This window comes from Oryctolagus cuniculus, chromosome 8 (genome assembly GCF_051225735.1).
Source record: "Oryctolagus cuniculus isolate XC-2025 breed Fujian yellow rabbit chromosome 8, ASM5122573v1, whole genome shotgun sequence".
Classification (NCBI taxonomy): Eukaryota; Metazoa; Chordata; class Mammalia; order Lagomorpha; family Leporidae; genus Oryctolagus; species Oryctolagus cuniculus.
Window position 1 is genome coordinate 71,013,842 of NC_142874.1, and position 26,460 is coordinate 71,040,301.

Here is a 26,460-nt window from a genome sequence, read left to right on the forward strand (position 1 = left end):
GTCACCAGAGAAGGGGAGTTGGAACCAAAGCCCTTAACAGGACAGACCGGGGAAGACCCACCAGACTGTTACGGTGACGAAGACATTCTATGTCTGCAGGTTGTTCAAAGAGAAGTTGACAACTGCATGACCCAATGCTTGTCACATGGCTAGTGTAAGGCTGAGGAACTGAATTTCAGATGTTATGTAATTGTAAGTAATTTAACTTTCAATCATTGTAACATGGCTAGCAGCCTCTGGACAATTCACGTCTACATGAGAAGATGGATGGTAATATTCCAGAGTATATTCACTGCACTACTGAACATCAGTCAGCAAATCCAGATTCAATAAAGATTTAATTAGAAGGCTGGGACCAGCACTGTAGCACAGCCGGTCAACGCCCTGGCCTGAAGCGCCGGCATCCCATATGGGCGCATCCCATATGGGTACTGGTTCAAGACCCAGCTGCTCCACTTCCAATCCAGCTCTCTGCTATGGCCTGGGAAAGCAGTAGAAGATGGCCCAGATCCTTGGGCCCCTGCACCATGGGAGACCCAGAAGCTCCTGGCTCCTGGCTTTAGATTGGCGCAACTCCAGCTGTTGTGGCCAAGTGGAAAGTAACCCATTGGAGGAAGACCTCGCTCTCCCTCTCTCTGCCTCTCCTCTCTGTGTAACTCTGACTTTCAAATAAATACATACATCTTTAAAAAAAAAATAGAAGGCAACACTTCAAAGCATTTAAGAGAAAATCCGATTTTGGGTTATACAGAAGGGTTTTGTTTTGTTTTTTTTTAAGAAGATATAAAAACAAACCATAAAGGAAAATACTGCTAAATTTGATCACAATGTAATGAACAACCTCCTACAATAAAAGACCACATAAAAAAGAAACAAAGCATATTGTCAACCAATAAGACCAGGAGAGGATACTTACAATATAATACGACAAAGGATTCACAATTAGAATATATGAAAAACTACAAATTAATAGGGAAAAAAACCTCAGAGAAAACCAACAAAATGGTCCAAGTACACTGTTAAAAGTTTGGGGGAAGTCGTCACTAAATCATCCTACCTTCCCTACGTGAATACACTACCTTCCCTATCTGAATAGCACGGTGGACAACTAGGGAGGGAGTCACAGACAGACATGAGGAGAGAGTGATGGGTAGAGGGGAGGAGGAAAATACAGAGGACTAAGAAATATGGAGATAAAAGTATCAAAATACAAACTTCATCATTAGAGAATGTAGCTCATATGTACAGTTACAGGGGCTCCCACATTTCATCTCTGAATTGGACACAGTTACATACTGAGTCATATGAGCTACGCAGGTTCTTTCTCAGGGATATCATCTTCTCTGCAAGTTTACCAGGGGTAGAGGTGGCGCCATGGAACATCCCTGCCTCCAAGGAGACACCCCCGTGTCTTTCTGAAAAAAGGGCCTACAACAGATAGAGCTGGGATGCCCAATTCCTTTACCCGTAACATCAAAAGAGGTATGACACTGTTTCTCACAGAAGTGATGCTTACGGTGTAGAGTGGGTAATATTTAGAAGTAGTACCTGAAAGACAGGTTTCCATTTCTCCAGCATGTTACCATTCATTATGAATCCAAGATTAATTTCACTTTTGAATATACAAATGAACATAAACAATTTCCTTCACTTACTGGAATGATTTGATCAAAGTGCCTGTAATTAACACAGATCTGAAGCTAGCATAAAAATTTCTTCCTAGACAGCAAGATGAGGGTTTTTTTTTTTTTTTTTTTTTTTGGAAATAGGTATGATACTGACATTTCTGTTAAATTCTGCTTTTTGGAAGCATTTTTTAAAAAAGATTTATTTCTATTTATTTAAAGACAGGGTCATAGTGAGGGAGGAACAAACAGACAGCGATCTTCCATCCACTGGTTCACTCCCCAAATGACTGTGATGACTGGGCTGGGTGGGCCAGGTGGAAGCCAGGAGACAGAGGAGTTTCTTCAGGATCTCCCATGTGGGCGCCAGAGGCTCAACCATTTGGCCATCTTCTGCTGCTTTCCCAGGAACCTTAGCAGAGAGCTGGGTCAGAAGTGAAGCAGCCAGGAGTCAAACTGGCACCCATATGGCATTGTAGCCAGTTTAAAACGGAACTCTCAAACAATTTTCCAGTAACAAATAGATGAAGCCTTTCTTTTTAAATCATGAAAGCCTTTTTTTTTTTTTTTAAAAAGATTAATTTATTTGAGAGGCAGAGTTACAGACAGAGAGAGGGAGACAGAGAGAGAGAGAGAGAGAGAGAGAGAGAGAGAGAATATCTTCAATTCGCTGGTTTTCTCCCCAAATGGCCGCAATGGCCGGAGCTGTGCCAATCTGGAGCCAGGAGCTAGGAGCTTCCTCTAGGTCTCCCACATGGGTGCAGGGGCCCAAGCATGTGGAACCTCTTCTATTGCTTTCCCAGGTCATAGCACAGAGCTAGATTGGAAGAGGAGAAGCTGGGAGAACCGGTGTCCATATGGGATGCTGGCACCACAAGCGGAGGCTTACCCTACCACACCACAGTGCCAGCCCTAGATAAAGCCTTTCTGCAGGTGGGTAGATTCCTAATTGCAGCACTGACCTTGAGCGGTATTCACCTATAAACTGGCTTACTTGGTATTCTTCACAAAACTCACACAACTCAATAAGGCGTTTTATAAAAAATATGAACAACAGGGGCCGGCATGGTGGTGCAGCAGGTTAATCCTCTGCCTGCGGCACTGGCATCCCATGTGGGCGCCGGTTCTAGTCCCAGTTGCCCCTCTTCTGGTCCAGCTCTCTGCTATGGCCTGGGAAAGCAGTAGAAGATGGCCCAAGTCCTTACGCCCCTGCACCCATGTGGGAGACCAGGAAGAAGCATCTGGCTCCTGGCTTCAGATCGGCACAGCTCTAGCCATTCAGTCATTTGGGGAGTGAACCAACGGAAGGAAGACCTTTCTGTCTCTCCCTCTCACTGTCTGTAACTCTAACTCTCAAATAAAATAAGTAAAATCTTTAAAAATATATGAACAACATAACCCCAAAATGACTCTACAGTATAGAAGTCATGAGTCTCTGACAGACCCATCTAACCCAGTCTTCTTTTATTTCTGTGAATACCTGTATTATTAATGTCCATCCACTAATTTGTGAGAAGATGCCTCATCACTGGAGGAGGAAGAGAACAGAGAGGAACCCTTCAGGCCCTTTTCAGTCAGTTGGCTTTACATACACAGGAAAGATGGAAATCTATCTAGACAAGTGATACTTCAAAATCCTCTATTCATCTCTCTGAAATCTGGCCATGACCATGAAATCAGTTGAGGTTAAATACAGAAAGCACTTTGCTTTACTTTTTGCCTTGATCACTAAGGCTGAGATGGAAAGCCATTGAAAACAATGTGACACACATTTTTTCGGAATTTCCAAATATTGGTGTGAGGTCAAAAGTGCTATTACTGAAGCCGACATGTATCTACCACATTAGCTAATGTGGTAGTACATAAAAATCACCAGAAGCCTCTCTTTCCCATATCTTAAACATTTAAACCAATATTCAGTTTTGAAAAGAAAAAAATAATCACATAATTGTTACAATATCTTGGGACTATTACCTAAGAACACCATATTTCCAATACTCAAACGACCTCAGCAAATAGATAATACTAAAATTAATTAGAATCAAATAGTACAAGCAATTTGGGCAGCAACTCAATGGTGGCAAGGGGAGGGCAGGCAGCAGGTGAACAGTTCAGAGCAGAGCAGAGAAAGAAGCAGCAGGAAGTCTGCTCAGAGTACGGCCACCAGGATGGCCCATCCTTAATATTCCTGTTTACTCTAGGGTTAAAAACTTCACCTGAGTATGAACAGTTTACGGAGGGGACTAAAGGAGATTTCTGTGTTTAGTGTAGGTTGGAAAAGTCAAATTCAATAAAAGGCAAGACAGAAATACAATTAAGATTCCTTTGGAAACAAATGAGGAATTGAATTATGGTGTGGCCTACTCCCTGGGCATATGCCCCAGGTCCCCATATACGGTATACTTACATCTCCGAGAAGTTGATAAAAAAATAAATAAAACAGAAACTGAAAATCGCAGGTGAATAAGCTCCTCTAAATGGCAGAGAAACAGGAAAGAATGATAATATCATGGAACAGAGTTTCCTAACCTCAGCAATGCTAACATTTTGGCCCAGATGATTCTTAACTGGCAAGGGCTGTCTTGTAGGATATGTACCAGCATTCCTGGTCTCTCTTCCCAGCAGATGCCAGATGTTAGTAGCATTCAGATGTGACAATCAAACATGTCTCTAGGTGTGTCAAATGTTTGCTTGGGGGCAAAATCATTCTCCATTTAGAAAAGCCATCTGATACTGAATTGTAAAGCTTTAAAAATGTCTTTAAGAAATCACAATAGCAGGGCTGGCGCTGTGGCACACTAGGTTAACCCTCTGCTTGCAGCACCAGCATCCCATATGGGTGTTGGGTTCTAGTTCCGGTTGCTCCTCTTCCAGTCCAGCTCTCTGCTGTGGCCCGGGAGTGCAGTGAAGGATGGCCCAAGTGCTTGGGCCTTGCACCCGTGTGGTAGACCAGGAAGGAACACCTGGCTCCTGGCTTTGGATCAGCGTAGCTCTGGCTGTGGCAGCCATTTCGGGGGTGAACCAACAGAAGGAAGACGTTTCTCTCCATCTCTCTTTCTCTCTCTCTCACTGTCTAACTCTATCTGTCAAATAAATAAATCTAAAAAAAAAAAAAAAAAAAGAAATCAAGAAATCACAATAGCAAGGCCATCATTGTGGCACAGAAGGTTAAGCCTTTGCCTGTAGTGCAGGAATCCTATACGGGCACCAGTTGGAGTCCTGGTTGCTCAGCTGCACCACTTCCAATCCCCATCCTGATAATGCACCTGGGAAAGCAGCGGAAGAGGGCCCAAACCCTTGGGCTCCTGCACCCACATGGGAGACCTGGAAGAAACTCCAGGCTCCTGCTTCCGCCTGGCCCAGTCCCAACCATCTGGCAAGTGAACCAGCAAACGGAAGATCTCTTTCTCTCTTTCTCGCTCTGTATCTCTGCCTTTCAAATAAGTAAAGAATAAATAAAACTTAGAAGAAAAAGAAGCACTGTTGATGGATCCTAAGATTTCACATGTCATTTTAGATGCTATTTTACCTCACAGATGCTCCTGTATTATATTTTATTTACTTACACAATATAATACTGACTTAACAAACAGGTAGATTGGTGATTTATAGTAGTCATATAACCAGGCCACCATGAGTGAAAACAGTGTTTCTGCATTTTGGTTTTCAATTCATCTATACAATTACTTGATATCTCTATTAGATTGTTTCTTAAACTATTGTTAAAAGCCAGGTATTTGTTTTTCTCTTTTTGTTTTGCTTCCTATTCTCTAAGCCTTTTCAGAACACAGGAACAATTACCAATATTATATAATGCCTTTTATAGTAGAAACAGCTATATAATTCATATGATTTAATATTTAATAAAAATAACTGTACTGTCCGTATGACTTAATACCTAAAACCTGATCTCTGTCTAGCCTAGACCTGGGCCATCTCCTTCCTTTCTCTTAACTTTGTACCCAAACTGCAACTTTGCTACAATACAATATTCTCAAGAGTGGATACAGTATATCCAATAAATGCTTATTAACAGCTTATCATCTGAAACATACATTACGAAGATGAAATATGTGGACCATACCACATATGTTTGGTAAAAAATGCCAGATGACCCTTCAAGAAATATAAACACAACAAAGCTTCAGAGGGCTCAATGAAAACCTTCCACCTGTCAGTTTAGGATGAAACATTCCTGCATGAAAAGAAAAGCTGAACAACTACAGGAAATGATTTTGGGAGTTCCAGCATCAGTCTATCTGGTAACACTGACTCAAGAGGCAGCCTCCAGTAAAAGTCCAGCAAAGTAACTGGACAGGTAACAAAACTGGAGCTGACCATACAGAAGGACTGACAGCTCTGAGGTCTAAAACGGAAATTGCCTTGTAATGTCTATCCTAGAGGGAGCCACTGTGAAGTCTCTGAATGGAATTTTCATTGAGGCATTTGTAAAAAGTCACTGAGCCTCAATTTCAAATCTTCAAATGAAATAAAAAAATTTGACAAGCTAACTAGATTTCAAAAAATGGAAGCTGTGATCAGAATGAAGTCAGAGGAAAAATTTCAACATTGGTCTTGAGACTGACATCATTAGGATGCCATGGAAGGGTTTAGTAAGTTAAGTTTCTTCCACCTGCTCCTCTTCTGATCCAGCTCTCTACTATGGCTTGGGAAAGCAGTAGAAGATGGCCCAAGCACTTGGGCCCCTGTACCCAAGTAGGAGACCCAGAAGAAGCTCCTGGCTTCGGATTGGCCCAGTTCCAGCCATTGCAGCCATTTGGGGAGTGAATCAGTAGATGACGACCAACTCTCTTCCTATCTAATAACTCTGCCTCTAAAATAAATAATTCTTAAAAAAAAAAAAAAAAGGATGCCATGAAAGTCATGTGATTAAGCCACAATGAAAAACATTAAGCACATAGTTCTTTTTTTCCATTTTTAAAAGTACATATAAGGTGAACAAATTTCATTTATTTCATATATACAATTTAGGAGCATAGTGATCTTTCTCACCCTCCTCTCCCCTCCTGCCCACACTCCTAGCCTTCCTCCTACTTTCTTTCTTACTCTTTTAATTTTTTACAATGACATTCTTTCAGTTTATTTTATAATCATAAGCTTCACCCTCCACTAAGTAAAGAATTCAACAAATAGAAGAAAAAAATCACTGCTCCTCAACAGTAAAGACAAGGGCTATAAACAATAATCAAATCTCCAAATGTCAATTTTGGTCATATACATTACATTTTTTGTACTCTATTGGTTACTACAGATCAGAGAAAACATGATATTTGTCTTTTTGGGACTGGCTTATTTCACTAAATATAGTGGTTTCCAGTTGCATCCATTTTATTTTATTTTGAAGTTATTGTTTTCACTACAGACTGAGTGTCATGCTTCTGACCATGTCAGATGTCTGTTTTCATGGGACTAATTATCAGCCTTCCAGCAAGCCAAAGCAATACCAACATTTTGAGCTCTTCATAAGCTTGCTACCCAGCATTCTGGACCACCTACATAGGGCCTATTTATTCACTCAATGGATGTAATTTTAGATATGCTGCTTTCATGGTATTTTAAAGAATGTGATCTCAATATTGAGTGAGATCAGTATTATGGCACTCCCAATGAACCAAACATGTGCTTATGTCTAAGCAAATGCAAAGAAAACAAGATGGCTAAAGCAAACACAAATGATACTCAGCCTGTGAATATTGTGTAACATTTATCTATAAAATGTGGAATAAAACTAAAGAATTTCTGAGGACCAAAAGCTATCTGAATATCAAGTCCAGTGTAGGCAACCATTTCTGTTTCTGCATGGATTATAAAACTTGGTGACAGGTTCACTGGTCTCCCAGTGCTTTTGTTCTTCATGTTCTCCCATTATCAGTGGAATTATTAACACCTTGTGTCTATCCACGTGGACAGAAATCCTAGAATTCTCACAAGTACAAGTCTACAGTTGGTTTTGAAATAGGAAACAAGGAAGTTGACACAGGAATTTTTACACTGGTCAACAACATGTAGAAACCTTCATTGCTAACTCTGAACACTTGATAACAGATCTGCACATAGGAAAAAAAAAATGGAACGAAGTCAGAAGTAAAACCATCAGCATCCGTCCTCTTTAATTACATTTCTGCCACGTAATTTTAACAGTCTTGAGAAGATCCCTTAATTACTTTGGGCTTTGGTTTCGCTGTCTACAAAAACTTAACGCTGGGAGAAAAACAATTTTTTTCCTATCTGCACTAAAGTCAGTTATCCTCATCACTGCTGTCCATAATTCAACCTTCAACCACAAAACACACCACTGGATATTGTCATAAGTGTACACTTTAGTGTGTGGTTTTTAAAGTAATTTATTTTTTAAGGGAGAAAAAAATGAAATTAAATAAAACTGCTTAAAAAAAAAAAGCACATGTTTTTGAACTCAGTATGTGATTACATTCCCGAAGTCACTGGTTCCTAAGTTGGGCTATTCATCTATGTGTTCAGCAAAACTATACTTAGCATATTCTATGTACTGATCAGAGTATACAGGTTAAACAGATACAAAGATAAATGGACTTGGTCCCAGTGCCTGAGGAGCATACATCCCAAAGACTGATAAAATGTGGTAACAAGATTTGTACAAAGCAATATGAAACTACAAAGGAGGCAAACAATAACTATGAGGTGTGGAAAGGTTAGTAAATTGCCTTAGGGAATAGACATCTGTGTAGCATTTGACAGAATGAGCCACGCCTTAAGTAAGGTGACTGGAAGGGGCATTTCAGGAAGTAGAAATAACACAAACAACAATGTGAAGACAAGTTTACAATTTTTTTCAAGAATTTTTATCTTATTTTATTAAAGAAATTTTCGATTGGGGCCTGCGCCATGGTGTAGAGGGTAAAGGTGCCACCTGTATCCCATATGGTGCCTGATTCAAGTCCTGGCTGCTCTGCTTCTGATCTAGCTCCCTGCTAATGCCTGGGAAAGCAGCAGAAGATGGTTTAAGTACTTGGGCCCTTGCACCCACATGGGAGACCCAGATGAAGAGCCTGTCTCTGGCCCAACTCTGGTCGTTGTGGCCATTTGGGAAGGGAACCAGCGGATGAAAGATTTCTCTGCCTCTGCTTCTCCTTCTTTATAACTCTTTCAAGTAAATAATTAAATCTTTATCAAAAAAAAAAAAAAGAAATTTCTGATTAACATGTAATACTTGGGAATTTTTATGGGATATTGTGCATATATTCAAAACCATATAGGAAGAACAAACCAGGCAACATGCCTAGCCATTTCTTTATCTTTTCTTTGTGTTTGGAGCCTATCAGTTTCACACTTACAGTTCTTATATAGTAAATACTACATTATTGTAAATGATAGTTGCCCCACTGTGCTATAGAACACTAAAACTTGCTACTTCTATCTGACTGTGTTTTGGTATCAATTACTCAATCTAACTGTAGCTTCTTCTCCCCACTCATCCCAAATCAATGGTTTTCTTTTTAAATCTTCCACTTATGAGAAGAACATAAGGTTATTTGTCTGTATCTGGCTTTTTTTCACTTAACATAATGGTGACATCCACATATAAGAGAGAACATAAGGAATTTGTGTCTGGTTTAAGATCCATCATTCTGCTGCAAATGTCAAAATTTCTTTCTTTTTTGTGTCCAAATAATATTCTACTATTTATATATCCCACACTTTTTCTATCTATTCAAACACTGGTGGGGATCTGGGTTGATTTCCTATCTTGTGAATAGTGCTGCAATGAACATGGCAGAGCAAGTGTCTTTTTCATATGCAGATAGTATTTTCTTTGAATATATACCCAGAGTAGCACAGGTAGATCCTAAGCGTCTTCACCAGTAATTGTTATCTGTCTCCCTTTTTCTTTTGGAGGAGGAGGGGGAAAGGGAGAAGTATTTTTTTTTTTAAAGATTTATTTATTTAAGGCCGGTGCCACGGCTCACTAGGCTAAGCTTCTGCCTGCGGCGCCGGCACACCGGGTTCTAGTCCCGGTCGGGGCGCCTGATTCTGTCCCAGTTGCTCCTCTTCCAGGCCAGCTCTCTGCTGTGGCCCGGGAGTGCAGTGGAGGATGGCCCAGGTCCTTGGGCCCTGCACCCGCATGGGAGACCAGGAGAAGCACCTGGCTCCTGATCGGCGCAGTGCGCCAGCCGCAGCGTGCCAGCGGCGGCCACTTGGGGGGTGGACCAACGGGAAAAAGGAAGACCTTTCTCTCTAACTCTGTCAAAAAAAAAAAGATTTATTTATTTGAAAGTCAGAATTACACAGAGAGAGGAGAGGCAGAGAGAGAGAGTGAGAGAGAGAGAGAGGTCTTCCATCTGATGGTTCACTCCCCAGATGGTCACAATGGCCGGAGCTGCGCCGATCTGATGCCAGGAGCCAGGAGCTTCTTCCTGGTCTCCCATGGGGGTGCAACAGCCCAAAGAGTTGGGCCATCTTCTATTACTTTCCCAGGCCACAGCAGAGAGCTGGATCAGAAGTGGAGCAACCGGGTCTCGAACTGGCACCCATATGGGATGCCAGTGCCTCAGGCCAGGGCATTAACCCGCTGCGCCACAGCGCCGCCCCGAGAAGTATATTTTTGATAATAGTCACTGGAGCTGGAGTGAGATGATACCACTTTGTGGTTCTACCCTGAATTTTCCTGATGGTAGCAATATTAAGCTTTTTTCATGTATTTGTTGTTATTTGTATTTCATTTTCTGATATCTTTTTCTATATATTTATTTGTAAAGATTTTACTTACTTGAAAAGCAGAGTTACAGACAGGGAAGGAATGAGAGAGAGGGATCTTCCATAAATTAGTTCACTATCAAAATGGGTGGGGGCTGGGCCAGGACTAAGCCACGAACCAAGAGCTTCGTCTGGTTCTCCCACACGAGTGCAGGGATCCAAGGACTTGGGCCATCCTCCGCTGCTTTCCCAAGTACATTAGCACAGAGCTGGACTGAAAGTGGAGCAGCAAGGACATGAACCAGCGCCCATATGGGACGCTGGCGCCGCAGGTGGTAGCTTAACCTGCTGTGCCATGGTGCCGGCCCCATCAATCTCTGTTTAGATCTTTTGCCCACTTCTCATCTGAATCTTTTCCCCCCGGCTATTGAGTTGAGTTCTTCATGTACTTCAGACAGTAACCCTTTGTCAGATAAATAGTTTGGAATTTCCCCACCCTCCATGCTGTTAAATGCCTCTTCATTCTGTTCTTGCTTCTTCTGCTGCTCAGAAGCTTCTTAGAGGACAATCCCATTTATCTTTTTTATGTTTTTTGGGGCTGAGCTTTTGGGGTCTTATAAAAAAAAATAATTTCCTATGCCAATATTTCTTTGTTGGGAGACTTATGATTAATGATTTCAATCTCTTTACTAGTTACTGGTCTGTTTTGTTTTTTTGTGTATTCATGGTTTAATTTTGCTAAGTTATATGTATCCAGAAATCCAATTCTTCCAGGTTTTCCAATTTGTTGGCTTACACCTGTTCATGATGATCCCTAATGACCCACTGTAATCTAACGGTATCAGCTATAGTACCTCCCTTCTTGAGCTCCAATTTTATTTGCGTCATCTCTTTTTCCTTAGTCTAGCTAATGTATTGACTTTAAGTTTTCAAAAAAACTTACTCTTCATTACACTGATCTTTGGTATTTTATTAGCTGCTGTTTCATTTACTTATGCTCTAGTTTTTATTATTTCTTTCCCCCTACAAACTTTGGGCTTATATTTTTAGCTTTCTAGGTCCTTGAGAAGCACTCTTAGGATGTATATTTGATACCTATTTTTGAGATGAGTATTTGTTGCTGTAAACTTCCTTCTTGGTACTACTTACTGTATACCTAGGTTTTGGCATGCATTTCCATTTTAATTAATTAACAAACAAGTATTTCAATGTGGAGATTCCTGAGGGCACAGAGAGGAGCAGAGGTGTAGTAAACCTATCAATGCCGTAATAGCAGACAACCTTCGATGTGTGAAGAATGATATGGACATCTAAGTACAGGAGGCATATGGGACCCCAAAGAGACATGACCAGAAAAGATCCTCACCCTGTCACATTAAAATCAAACTCTTCAAAGAACAAAAGGAATTCTAAAATATCCAAGAACAAAGAAGCAGGTCACTTTTAAAGGAATCCCCCATAGATTAATAGCAGATTTTTTCAACAGAAAACTTAACAACTCAGGAGGAAATAGGAAGATAATTATGAAAGAAAACAACCAAGAACACTTTACCTATGAAATTATTACTCATAAATAAAGAAGTAATAATCTCCGAATATTTGGAATGTTAAAGAGTAGTCTATAAGGGTACTTAGTTTAACCCATAAACAACAAAAAACCTTTCTGGTAATGTATTTCAAATCAGATTTTTAGAGAAAAATGTTTGCTAAAATCAACATGTAAATCTCTATTCTTACATAGTCAGCTTTCACTTCTGACTTTGGTCTTAAAAAAAAAATCAGGTTGGGCCTAATATAACTTTAATAAGGAATATAAAATAATTTTGTACCCTTTATTATAAATTTTTTCTTTACTGCAGTAGGTAAGACTTTAAAATAGTATTTACCCAATGGGTCTGAATGTCCTCTAAGCTGAATAGCAGTATCTATAGACTACTGTGTACAAAGCACCAATTCTTCTGGGGAAAACTGCAGAGTGAATATATAGCTGCACATTTCTATTAATAAGATGTAGAAAAAACATGTAACACAATGAATTTAATCTGGGGCTATCATGAAATATATTTTTATTCAAATTCTATCCAAATAAAATTCTATTCAAAATTTAAATTTTGTTTAACTTTGCTCCTAAGGAAAACAGAATCAGTCAGAAATATAACATTAGTAATAATATAGTAATAACTAATAATAGTAATAACTGTGCACAGTAAACAATGATTTACTGAATGTTATGTATTAGGTATTTAAACAGCATATTTATTCATTTAATTCTTCCCTGAATCAATGAGCCAAAATTTCAACATCTTTACTGTTTTGAATGAAGGTTAAATAATTTGCTTGAATTCATACAGGCAATACATTAACAGAATCAGAACTCAAACTCACAACTGTCTTAGTCCCATGAGTAGCCACTTGTTCTCAAACCTGCCTTAGTCTTTCTAAAAATGCAGATTGCTAGGCCTGACTCCCTTTCAAGACTCTGATTCACTGAGTCTGAAGTAGGGCCAGGAAATCCTCGGGTTTTCAAAGCCCATCTGGTGATGCTGAGGAACAGCTATGTTTGGGAAGTCCTGCCTTAAATTGTACAACAGAAATCCATCTAAGGTTTCCCGGGAGTTTCTTCTATTTCCTATCCACCTACCCAGATGAGCCTGCATTAACCAAGGTATAATTGTGTGGACTTTGGTTCACGGTGGCTTTTGTAGGAAAGAGCTAATCAGAAAATGAGGGTGTGGATCCACAGAACAGTAAACAAGGAGTAGCTACCTTATAATTGGACAGAACCTATCCAAACTTGGAATATCTTTTGTTTTTATCCTCTAGTCACCGAAGAAGAAAATAAAGAGAACTACTGAGGAAACAGAGCAAACATGGAGAATTTTTAAAATAGTGAACTAAGAAATCAATGGTTTCAACATGAAGTAAAAAAATGCATTATTTACAGGTGGGAGGTAAATGGGAACATCTAATACTCAGGCAGACTGATGTCCTAGAAAGTCAGCAAATATTTGAGTGTCTACTATGTGCAAAACGTTGTGTTAGGATCCGAATTATCTATATTCCAGAGAGCAGTGTAATCAAAATCTAAGCGTGGCCGGCGCCGCGGCTCACTAGGCTAATCCTCCGCCTAGCGGCGCCGGTACACCGGGTTCTAGTCCCAGTCAGGGCGCCGGATTCTGTCCCGGTTGCCCCTCTTCCAGGCCAGCTCTCTGCTGTGGCCAGGGAGTGCAGTGGAGGATGGCCCAAGTCCTTGGGCCCTGCACCCATGGGAGACCAGGAAAAGCACCTGGCTCCTGGCTCCTGCCATCGGATCAGCGCGGTGCGCCGGCCGCAGCGCGCCGGCGGAGGCGGCCGTTGGAGGGTGAACCAACGGCAAAAGGAAGACCTTTCTCTCTGTCTCTCTCTCTCACTGTCCACCCTGCCTGTTAAAAAAAAAAAAAAAATCTAAGCGTATGTTCTTGTTGGAAAGAACTACTGCTGCCTCAAGGAACTAGCCATTGAATATCTACTATTTGCAAGGTGCTAAGCAAAGAAGAATTATTATCCTTATTGGTTACTGATTTTACATTTTCAAAATTCCTGTAATAAAATTCATAAAGGCAAATTCAATTATAAAACTTGTAGCTTAAAATGATTACTAATGGTGACTTTGTTTTGTACTTTCTAAAAGCATTTCAGTATCTACATTTCAAGTATTTCAATTAAAAATAATTAAGAAATTTTAAGAGGTAGGCAGAATTGGTGTTTTTTCATTTTCACAAAAAGGAAATTGAAACTCAAGAGTTTCAGAGTTTGCCTGAGACCAGAGTCCTATAAACAGCAAATCAAGGACCCGAGTTCAGACGTTTTGATACTGTTCATACCCACTTAGCCTGGCCCCGGAGAACACTAACATCAGCATTAATAAAACTCAAGACAATACAATTATTTTTCTGTAATAATTAAAGTATGCTGCCGAACATACTATTGGGTTATTTCATAAAAAGGCCAGAGAAGCTGAGGCCCATCATACACATTGTCCCAACTGGTTTTAGGACTATAAACTCAAAATGGCCAGTGGGCCAAATCTGCTTTTGTTGTGCTCCCAAGCTTACAAAGGTTTCTACATATTGAAAAGGTTTTAAGAAACTGGATGAGGAGGAAGGGAAAGAGAATGAGAGAAGAGATTTCCCAAAAACCACACAAGGTCTGCAAAGCCTAAAATATGTACTATGTGGTCCTTCAGAAAAAAAGCTTGAAGATCTAAGAACAAAAAGAATACCACCCACACAATCCTGGTGTATCGGATAATAACATTTTAAGGTTTAGTTAAAACTTTTTTAAAAAGGAGGAATTAAATATTATATCCTTTCTTTTTCAAAACACTGAAACTAATTTCAAGTTTTAAACACAATATTCTTAGGAATTTCTTTGACATACTACATGTCTACAATGTGTAAAACCTAAGAACCACAATACAGAATTCCAGTTTATATGCCAAACATGAGAACTTACCTTCTTTACATAATTTTCTTCTCAAAGAAAGAAAGAAATATTTCGGTCTATGCCACTAGAAACATTGGGGATTAGATGTGATTAGTGACCATGGACTACTTCCTACTACAGTGCCAAGCACAACTACTTTTGAAGCCAAATGTACCACATACGAGCCTCCATAATATGAAATGTGTTTCCCGCCACCATAGAGGATAAAAGGTTTTTGGGGAAAAAAATTACTTTAGTTCCAAAATGATCCTGTAAAACAGCTAAATAAATGGTTATACTACTAAATTCTGTATTAGCTCTCCTATGACATGCTCCAAATACCTAATATCTTTTTCGATAAAATTCCTCTGGAAAGAATACCAGTTCATAATAATGATTTTAACAGAATGTCCCATGTTAAAAGCACTAATCCTTATAGCACTTGCTAGAGAGTGACATTTATTATGTGTGTGTGCATATATGGAAAATTGTGTGAAGTTCTACTCTTTTATTTTAAACATTTTATTTATATTTGAAAGGCAGAGTTACAGAGAGGCAGAGAGAAACAGTGAGAGAGAAAGAGAGAAAGAGAGGTCTTCTATCTGCTGGTTCACTCCCCAGATGGCTGTAACGGCTGGAGTGGGGCCTATCTGAAGCCAGGAGCCAGAAGCTTCTTCTGGGCCTCCCACATGGGTGCAGGGGCCCAAGGATCTGGGTCATCTTAAATCGCTTTCTCAGGCCACAGCAGAGAGTTGGTTTGGAAGCAGAGCAGCAGAACTTGAACCAGCAACCATACGGGGTGCCAGCACTGCAGGCGGCAGCTTTACACGCTATGCCACAGTGCTGGCACCAAAGTTCTACTCTTGATACAGAGATATTAAAGATCCACTTAAAGAGTGAGTTGAGGCTGGTGCTGCGGCTCAATAGGCTAATCCTCCGCCTTGCGGCGCCGGCACACTGGGTTCTAGTCCCGGTCGGGGCGCCGGATTCTGTCCCGGTTGCCCCTCTTCCAGGCCAGCTCTCTGCTGTGGCCCGGGAGTGCAGTGGAGGATGGCCCAAGTCCTTGGGCCCTGCACCCCATGGGAGACCAGGAGAAGCGCCTGGCTCTTGGCTTTGGATCAGCGCGGTGCGCCAGCCGCAGTGCGCCGGCTGCGGCAGCCATTGGAGGGTGAACCAATGGCAAAAAAGGAAGACTTTTCTCTCTGTCTCTCTCTCTCACTGTCCACTCTGCCTGTCAAAAAAAAAAAAAAAAAAGAGTGAGTTGATTTGAAGAACTGACTGCAAAGAACCACATTCAACTATTTAGGTGAGGAAGTAACCTGTTGGATTCCATCTTACTTTTCCTCCCAGATTGCTAGCATCTGATGGACAAACTGGGTGTAGCTCTCATCCAGTGAAACACAATAGCTTGAAAAAAAAAAAAGTTCCTTAAAAGGCTTTTTTTTTTTTTTTTTTTTTTTTGGTTGGAGGGCCGCCTTCTTTTCATGTTATATGGCTGGGGGAAAATTGTGTGCACAAAAATTTGGGACACTGTCCATTAGCTCCCTCTATTTCATGAGCTCAGAAAGACCAAGTATTTTCATTCATCTTTAGTGTACATGAGCTTAAGAAATGTGGAGTGAACCATGCAGGGTTGTGGGACATCTGCTTGTAATGATGGAAGCATGTGGCATGTGGAATTAAACGCTATTCTGTATGCATGCAGCAGGGTTAGTTTTCTAGCATTCAGCTTACAAGGAGTTGTAAGCAATCACTCTTAGTATTGTTTTATAGGGAAATGTGAACTGGGATAATTCATAAATGACTCAATTTTGAGAACATGGTTTCTTCTCAATCCTATATATGCAAAACACCTGGATCTTGCTGCATATATTTAGAGATGAAACACATACACATTTTTAGGAGTTCAAACCCATGTAAATACATTCTACAAGAAGCAATATGATTTCTCTCAAGCAAACAGAGATTTTATACAATATAGAGAGTTCATAACTTAAGATTCAATAGGCAAATTCTGGAGTGATTTACCAATTAGGAGCACTGTTAAAGAACGTCAATGGAGATAATTTGTTTCTTAAATAAAAATCCATTATAGCTACTAATAGATATGGAGGAAATCTGAGGATCTGCAATGGATTTACAGAGATGGTTTACAAGAACAATTACCCTTAACAATTACTGTCAGGGTTTTTAATGTTTATAGAAAAAGCTGTTATTTGCTCTTATAATATTAATGAAGGGCCTGATAGTAATAGAAATGATTAAGCAGGATTTGAAGACATAAAACTAACTGTGTGAGCAGACTCATAGAATGGCAGATGTCCTAAACAGCACTCTGGTTTCAGAATCAGCCCTTAAGGTATTCGGATCCAGCTGAAAAGCCCATGAGAGTATTCCAGGCATGGAAAGCCAAGACACTCTGCAAAAATAAAATAAAATAAAATGACCTTAATGAAAGATCTCTATGAGTGAGATCCCAGTGGAAAGAACAGGTCATCAAAGAAGGAGGTACCTTTCTCTGAAGGGAGGAGAGAACTTCCACTTTGACTATGACCTTGTCTAAATATGATCAGAGTCGGTGAACTCAAAAGGCTTCCATAGCCTTGGCAACTCATGACAAGAGCCTAGGGTGATTACTGATGCCATAAACAAGAGTGTCAATTTGTTAAGTCAACAACAAGAGTCACTGTGTACTTACTCCTCATGTACGATCTCTGTCCTTAATGTGCTGTACATTGTGATTTAATGCTATAACTAGAACTCAAACAGTATTTTTCACTTTGTGTTTCTATGTGGATGCAAACTATTGAAATCTTTACTTAATAGATACTAAATTGATCTTCTGTATATAAAGAGAATTGAAAATGAATCTTGATGTGAATGGAAGGGGAGAGGGAGCACGAAAGGGGAGGGTTGCCGGGTGGGAGGCATTGTAATCCATAAGCTGTACTTTGGAAATTTATATTCATTAAACAAAAGTTAAAAAAAAAAAACAACTGTGTGCATTCTCCTGCTGGACTATAAAATGATATAAATTAAGAGAAAAAACTTTTTAAAAAGTAACACCAAGGGGCCAGCACTATGGCGTTGTGGGTAAAGTTGGCATCCCATATGGGCTCTGGTTTGAGATCTGGCTGCTCCACTTCTGACCCTGCTCCCTGCTATGGCCTGGGAAAGCAATGGAGGATGGCCCAAGTCCTTGGGCCCCTGCAGCCATGTGGGAGACCCAGAAGAAGCTCCTGGCTTCGGATTGGCCCAGCTCTGGCCATTGCAATCATTTGGGGAGTGAACCAGCAGACAGAAGATCTCTCTCCTTCTCTGTCTCTTTTCTTCTCTCTAACTCTGCCTTTCAAGTAAAACAAAAAATTTTTTTAAAGAGTAACACCAAGGCCAGCCCTGTGGCTCACTTGGCTAATCCTCTGCCTGCGGTGCCGGCACCCTGGGTTCTAGTCCCGGTTGGGGTGCCGGTTTCTGTCCCGGTTGCTCCTCTTCCAGTCCAGCTCTCTGCTATGGCCCGGGAGTGCAGTGCAGGATGGCCCAAGTGCTTGGGTCCCTGCACCCACATGGGAGACCAGGAGGAAGGACCTGGCTCCTGGCTTCAGATTGGCGCAGCACTGGCTGTAGCGGCCGTTAGGGGAGTGAACTGATGGAAGGAAGACCTTTCTCTCTCTCTCTCTCTCACTGTCTATAACTCTCTGTCTCTCTCTCTCTCTCACTGTCTAACTCTGCCTGGCAAAAAAAAAAAAAAAAGAGTAACACCGAAACACTCCTGTAAACAGCCCATGTAAGAATAAGTACTAAAGTCAGATGGGCTGACTGTGGTAACACTAACACCATGCTAAAACCTTGTGTTCAATCACTGCAGTGGGTGAAGTACAGTGTCATGAAGATGCCAGCAAATGGAGACCCATGTATTCGCTTTGGAGGAACTATACAAAAAAGCATAAAGATCAAATTTCCTCTTCTTTTTCCTACAGATCTGTGCTGTCAACATTGTAATACTGCCTCTATATATTTATTAGGGATGCTGAAATGAATTAACAGAAAAGACAACAGGACATTTGCTTTTAAACAATCACTGATAAGAGGGCAGGAAAGAGGGACAGGGAAGGCTTTCTTGTAAAAAAACAAACAAAAAAAAACCCCTTGTCCACAGTTAGTACACAATGACATAACATGATTACTTACACTCATTTTAAGGTTTACGAAGAAATGTTTTACCTAAGTTGTAATTAACTAGGTTTCTCTGAAGCAAACCTAAGTTTCCTTTTTAATTTCTTTTTTCAACTTCCAAAGATTTTGGGTACGTAGAAAGCTAAATCAAGTTCCCACATGAAATATTAATGCCCTCATTTTACACTGGTGGGCATGTTTCATTTCAACAAGCACCAACATGCTATCACTACAGTGGCTCATTCCTGCTGGGGGAAATGAAAGCGATTTAGGAAAAGCTTACAGAGGGCATCGCTCCTCCCCCTGCTCTCTTAAGGCAAACAAGACACTGGGCCAGAGGCTTCCTCCTACTCTTTCCCTTACCACTTTTCTGCTGACATGTACACTGGTTTTTGGATCTCAACTGCTGAGAACTGAATTAGCATAATCCTCAACCTAGAAAACACTATCATATTGGTTCTTTCAAGGCTCCTCTCTTATGAAAACACAATTTGTTATAGGGTCTTGTGTTTATGTCTCTCTCTCTCTGTGTGGGGGGGTGTGGGTGTATGCACAGATTATACTATTCACCTTGAATAGAATTACTTCCTCCTGTTTCCTGAAGTACCCAATCCAGAGCAAAGCTCCTAAATCATCTTATACAAGCTCAGCTCTTGAAAGTCTCTTCTACGCAGTTCTCCACTCCTCAAATGCTTGCAACAGCCGGGGCTGGGCCAAGCCAAAGCTGGAAGCCAGTAATGCCATACGGGTCTTCTACGTGGGCGGCATAGAGCCAATTACTGGAGCAATATTCTGTTGCCTGCCAAGATGTATATTAGCAGGAACCTGGATTGGAAGTGGAATAGCTGGGATTCAAACTAGGCACTGAGATTGGGATGTGAGTGTCACAGGCAATGGCTTACCCACTGTCACAGAGCCTGCCCAAAGCATCACTCAATTTGTGAAGTTTCTTTCTATTCCTAGTTTTCCAGGTTTTTAATCATTAATTGAAGATAAATTTTACCAAATAGACTTAATGCATTCCTTTAAATAATTACATGATTTCTTCGCCTATTTTGTATTTTCATAATACAGTGAATTTTATCGAAAATTTTAAACTGTCCTTGCCTTCCATAATTATATTTTCAAAAAATATTTGGCAATTTTTAATATTTTACCTTATTCACTTCATATGTGTGTGCTCCTCGGCTGCTCTCCAGCCAGAGGCCTGCTCGCTGCCATTTCCCTGTGTCCTAGATCTAATCCGTTTCTTTTCCTTCAGCCTCAGGTGGGCCTGCCCCCAGGATGCAGACCTTCATCAAAACCCTATGGGGTGGGAGACCAGGAAAAGCACCTGGCTCCTGGCTCCTGCCATCGGATCAGCGCGGTGCGCCGGCCGCAGCGCGCCGGCCGCGGCAGCCATTGGAGGGTGAACCAACGGCAAAAGGAAGACCTTTCTCTCTGTCTCTCTCTCTCACTGTCCACTCTGCCTGTCAAAAAAAAAAAAAAAAAAAAAAAAAAAAAAAAAAACACCCTATGGGGAAGACCATCATACTCAAGGAATCCTTCCTGATCAACAAAGATTGATCTTTGCTGGTAAGCAACTGGAAGGTGGATGGACTTTATCTGACTACAACATTCAAAACAGTCCACTCTTTACCTTGTGTTGAGACTTCATCGTGGTGCCAAGAAAAGCGAGAAGTCATAAACCACTCCCAAAAAGAATAAGCATGAAAGAAAGAAGGTTAAGCTGGCTGTCCCAAAGTACTATGAGGTGGACGAGAATGGCAAAACCAGTCTCTGTCACAAATGCCCTTCAGATGAATGTGCCGCTGGAGTGCTTGTGGCCAGCCAGTCTGACAGACAACATTGTGGCAAATGTTGTCTGACTCACTGCTTCAACAAACCAGAAGACAAGGAATTGTATATAAGGAGTTAATAAATAAAAGACATTAACATAAAGAAGAATCATCATATGGGATTCATGAAGAGCAAAGAGGGGTTTGTTTAATTATGTAAGGGGTATAATTCAGTCAGGATATTTACGAAATCTATATACCAAATAATATGTATTCACACTTCTTTATACTATATATATAGATATAGATATAGATAGACAGATACACACACACACAATTCTACAATTGAGAAAAAATGTGGAATTTGTCTTTCTGATGTCTAGCTTTTTTCACTTAGCATAATAATCTCAGATTTCAGTAATTTCTTTGCAAATGTTAGGATTTTATTCTTTTTTTATGGCTGAATAATATTCCACCAGGTATATCTACTACATTTTCTTTATCCAGTCACCAGCTGATAAAGTCTAGGCTGATTCCATATCTTTGCTATTTGCTATTGTGAACTGGGCTACAATAGATAAGATAGTGCAGGTATCTCCTTCATATGCTGACTTCACATTCTTTTGATATATTCCCAGACGTGGGATAGCTGTGACACATGGTAAATCTATTTTTAGTATTCTGAGCAATCTCCATACTGTTTTCCACAATGGCTGTCCTATCCTGTATCCCCACCAACACTGTAACAGGGTTCCTCTTTCTATACATCCTCACCATCACTATTGTCAGAGTTCCAAAATGTGTAACTGAAAGGGACCCATACTTTTTTTCCTGGCACTATTCATTTGGAATTACAGTTACAGAATCCTTATAAAATTAGCCAGACAACTCTTTTCCACAGCCCTACTTTTTAAATTTTTGAATAGCCACATGAGACAGGAGCTACATCCCCTGCAAATTTGGTAGGAATACCCTGCAAAAGTATTTAGCTTGAGAAGGTATGTTTGCACATTTAGATGTCTGTTTACATTTCTGGGGGACAGCTTGGATTATCAATTCCATTTCTTTGACAAACAAAAACTTAAGTTTTCTATTTCTCTACAAATTTACTTTTTGCTTTCAGTCCAGTAGTTTCAGACAAAGACATCAACCACAGGGAGGTTTTTGGCAACTAAAATTCTTGATACAAATGAGATTCTTCAATACTGTAGCTAGACTTCACCTTAAGGTATAGGAGCTGATCATACAGTGTCTCTTTAATATGAGTTGTCAGTATATATGTACTGAAACTTTGCCAGAGACCAGCTCCAGCCAGTCCAGGGGCCCCAGGTGTGAGAGGTGTCGGCGCTCGAAGAAATGAGAGACACTCACAGCAAGGCTGATGGTATGGCTCTGGCTCTCGAGCACCAGACTTTATTTTTATATCATAAGCCACACAATGATTTTTTCTTCTTACAATGAAAAGCCTGTTGTCCATTTTTTCTAATTACAATTTTTTTTGATTTTCAAGTACATATTTAGAGCATGGCTAACAATCACAGAGAGGTGCAAGTTAACAGGCTGCCCACACAAGCCAAGGCCTTGAGTGCTGCTGAACTATGCAGAAATTGGCTGCATAAGCCAGAATAGTACCTTCCTAATCTAATCTTTACTAGAAGCCCCAAGTTCAAAGCAGACCCTTTTTAAAATGTATCCCCTCTTTGCAGTTCTTTCTGTAATTTTTTAATTTCTTTATTGCACTTATTTAAAGGTTAACTTAGCTCTATTCTACAGTTTTGACATCCTAACCATTATAGTATTTGTAGCATATAGTGAATTAAAGCTTTATTAATATCTATCTTTATTCTAGTGGGAAGTATATACCAGAGAGCCTGTTGCCTTTTAATTCTTTTCTACAAACAGCTCAACCTTGCATAAGGCATTAACCCTTTCTTCTACACTAACATTCTGCTTGATTAAAATTCTACAAGGCAATGGACATTTTGAAGGTTATGAGACTAAGTGCTCTTCCGTAAAATTCGGAATACAGCAATCATTAGCAGGACCACCAGGAAGCTCCAGCTTGTAGTTCCCATCAAACCTAAAACAACCAAGAGGACCGCAGCTGTCCTTCTCACGCCTTGCTGAGACAGACCTTCTGCTGTGATCTTGTCAGCCAGCTGAAGTTGCCTTGGCCTCGTCAAAACTTCACATTCTACTCCATAAATTCACACAATTATTATGTGCCACCAATTAAAAATTGATCTGTTCTCATATGGACATCAGCTTCAGTACTGTGAACCAACATGGCAAAATCTTAATAAGAAAATATTCTGAGCATTTATACTTCAAAAATAGGAAACAGTGCTTTTCTGAAGAGATATAAATAAGTGAACTAACTAAACCAAAGAACATTTTCTGAAGGTCCCTTAGAGTAGATGGGAATTGTTTTGTCTCTGAACCTGTTACCGAATCTCTATCATTTTGATAATCTAAGTCAATGCTCCGCTTTTATAGATTATAGAAGATAAGAACTCAGTTTAGGTACAGATTAAAGAGGCAACCTTAAAGAGGCAACCGTTCACTAAAGATCTGAAATGTTATTAGGAGTACACTTTGATGGGTAAGTTTAGGATTTCTGGATAATTAAGACTAATGAAAGCCTTCAAAGATATGCAGCTAATTTATCATGCAAGGACTATTAAACTGACACGGTGAATCTCTTTCTCATGGTCTCAATGACTACATTATTTAATATAAGTTTTGTATGCTCCTCTATAGGGCCAAAACAGCATTTTTATAAACTGTTGGATAAATGCTGACGTGCTTCTTACTTTGTTTATCAGAGAACTCAGGCCAAAAAGGCACTAATTAGAGAAGTTCTGCTACACATTGTTTATGTACTAATTACCCTACTTCCTAAACCAAATATTTCAAGAAGTATCAAGAATGCCTGGCAAAAAGCCACTGGTTGCAGCATCAAGTATGCTGCATTACAAACAAAAAGAACAGTACACTCTGGAAAAAAATAAAAGTTAATAACTGATAAATAAAGTGTGATGAAGAAGACAACCGTGTTTCATAGGATATGACAAGCATTATTATATTAACTAGCATAAGTATTCTATTTTATTAAATGTTCAGACTTCTAAATTAAAGAGAAAATTGAAATATAGAAACAAAAATGTTACATGTAGTAAAGTTAATTGTTATTCTCAAGGCATATATATGTAAAATATATAAAGTCAAGGCATTTTTGTGGAAAATATTTATATTATATAACATACAAATTAAAATATTTATGAGAAATGTTAGGAAAAATATTTATAGATAAGTACAGGTTAGTATTGCAAAGTCCTACTTTCAACTCAATTTTAATCTTTATACAATGCTTTCTACATGCTAGACACAAGAAGCATGTTTCTTGCCTTGAAAGAGCTTGAACTCTAATGGGGAAGGTGGACAATCAACCAAGCAAATAAAATAATGTAATAAATGTTATGAAGGAGGAAAACAGTAGCCCAGAGAATACAAGATTTATAGAATATAGGATTTAATATAGGATTTATAGAATATAGGATTTAATTCCTTGCCTTTCTGTTAACAAATAAGTCAATTTTAGAAACAAGTAGTTTATAGAACTCTCCTACCTTTTCCTCTCTTTTCTCCTTGAGTGTATATGTTTCTCACTCTCTTGCCCATTCCTCTCATTTTCCTTTCTTTCTTGCTCAATTCTTTTTTTTTTTTTTTTTTTTTTTTTTTTGACAGGCAGAGTGGACAGTGAGAGAGAGACAGAGACAAAGGTCTTCCTTTGCCATTGGTTCACTCTCCAATGGCCGCTGCGCTGCGACCGGCGCACTGCGCTGATCCAATGGCAGGAGCCAGGTACTTATCCTGGTCTCCCCCAGTGCAGGGCCCAAGGACTTGGGCCATCCTCCACTGCACTCCCTGGCCACAGCAGAGAGCTGGCCTGGAAGAGGGGCAACTGGGACAGAATCCGGCGCCCCGACCGGGACTAGAACCCGGTGTGCCTGCGCCGCAAGGCGGAGGATTAGCCTAGTGAGCCACGGCGCTGGCCTCTTGCTCAATTCTTGTGCTTTTACCTTATCTTTTTTCCTACTTTGCTATAATGTGATACATTAAAAATAATTATAATAGGCTTATTACATGCAACATTGTTCTAAGTTTTACATGCATTAACTTCATTAATTGTTCCCCAAATCTATGAGGTAGGCATCAATATCACTTCTATGTTACATAGAAACTGAGGTACAAAGGGTAAAGGGTAGAGCTGGAATCTTTTCACTGCTGGTGTGGCCGAGGTCATACTCTAAATTTAAAACCACAGCCAACAATACATTCAGAAATTACCAGGTACTGTTCTAATTATTCTCTTGTGATTTATTTAAGCCTCACAATGACTTTAACGTTTAGCAGGTAGATTAATAATCCCATTTTAAGTGTAAGGACATTAAGACAGAATGGGTTGCTCAGTCATATAACTAAGAGTGAAAAAACCATTTAAGAAATAGAATTTTTGAAAAAAGAAATGGAAATTATTTTTATGAGGCCACATTCTCATGGTCAAGACTTTGGAGAAAGTAAAAGTTCTCTGCTTTAAACTATGAAATCTGCCTTAATGCAATGTCATCAAAAATAGCTTCCTGTCTTTAAGTAAAAAGGAATAAACAGCCATCTCTGCCTCAGCATTTTCATATGTGCTCAATAATTGAATGAATCACCCAAAGCTGATTTGTATTTTTTCTACATTCTTCGTATTACCACAAGAAACTCAGGTAACAGCACATCAAAATGAGGTACAGGATCACATTATCAGTTATTTACAGACAAAATCCAGCGAGTAAGACAGAAGTGAACCCTCTTCATAACTGCATGTTTTCTATCAAAAAAGTATATACAACTCACAGATACCTCAGTGTAAGCTTTTATACTTGCTTCCCTGAATGTAGGCATTGCTGACTGAGGCATACAAAAATTAATAGACACACAGTGTCATTACTTGTATAGAACTGTAAACATAAAAAACTCCAAAAAAATTCTAATTCAAAATCTGGTTTTCTGAAGTCTGAAGTAAATGTCTCTTGAATGATGGAGAGAAGCCCTCTTAGAATGCCAGAGCACATACTAGTTCAAAAGCACATCGAAATTGAGATTAGGAAAAGGAGGTAATTAGCGCTTGCAGCTTTGTTTAGGGTTATTACTGCCAACGACTAAGAGTAGTCAGAGAGTACACGCAATCAGTCCTTGCACATTATAATTAGATGATGGGAAGGACATTTATAGCATAACAATTTAAAATATTACAATTGTGAGAAATGACCAAATGAACCCATGAGATTTCTCCAATCGAACATTTTTGCTACCTCTGGAATTAACCCCTGTGACCTAAATGCTTTCTAAAGCACTGTTTGAGAGAAGTTCTCCAGGGTTAATATTTTAAATTTGTACCTATGCGCCATTCCCACCCTATACCAAAGCCTAGACCTATATGCACAGCCAGGTATCCTGACCTGAAAACAGTGTGGCATCTGGTACAATTAGTATGCTGGATGTGGAACGGTGAATATTAAGGCAGAATTATTTCCTCTGCATTATCCCTCCGGTTTCTGAGATGACAATAGAAAAACTTGTAGAAAAGACACGATCCAAATTCAGTTCTCAAATTTCAACTTGGTCCTTAATACTTGTAATTTGGATGAATACTTGGTATCTTATGAGTCCATCTG

The 26,460-nt window shown here is 39.8% G+C and overlaps 1 protein-coding gene across 8 annotated transcripts in view; it reads right to left on the reverse strand.

Annotated features, from left to right (window-relative positions):
- Positions 1-26,460, reverse strand: part of AFG2A (AAA ATPase AFG2A) — a 307,467-nt gene that overhangs the window by 97,264 nt on the left and 183,743 nt on the right. For 2 of the 8 annotated variants that reach the window (XM_089302525.1, XM_089302529.1), the window contains one exon: positions 22,114-23,007. The exons of the other annotated variants lie outside the window; for them this stretch is intronic. In XM_089302525.1, the coding sequence (XP_089158651.1) occupies positions 23,002-23,007 (6 nt within the window). In that variant the 3' untranslated portion in view covers positions 22,114-23,001. Of the gene's footprint in view, positions 1-22,113; positions 23,008-26,460 lie in introns of those variants that run through there. 8 annotated transcript variants of the gene reach the window in all.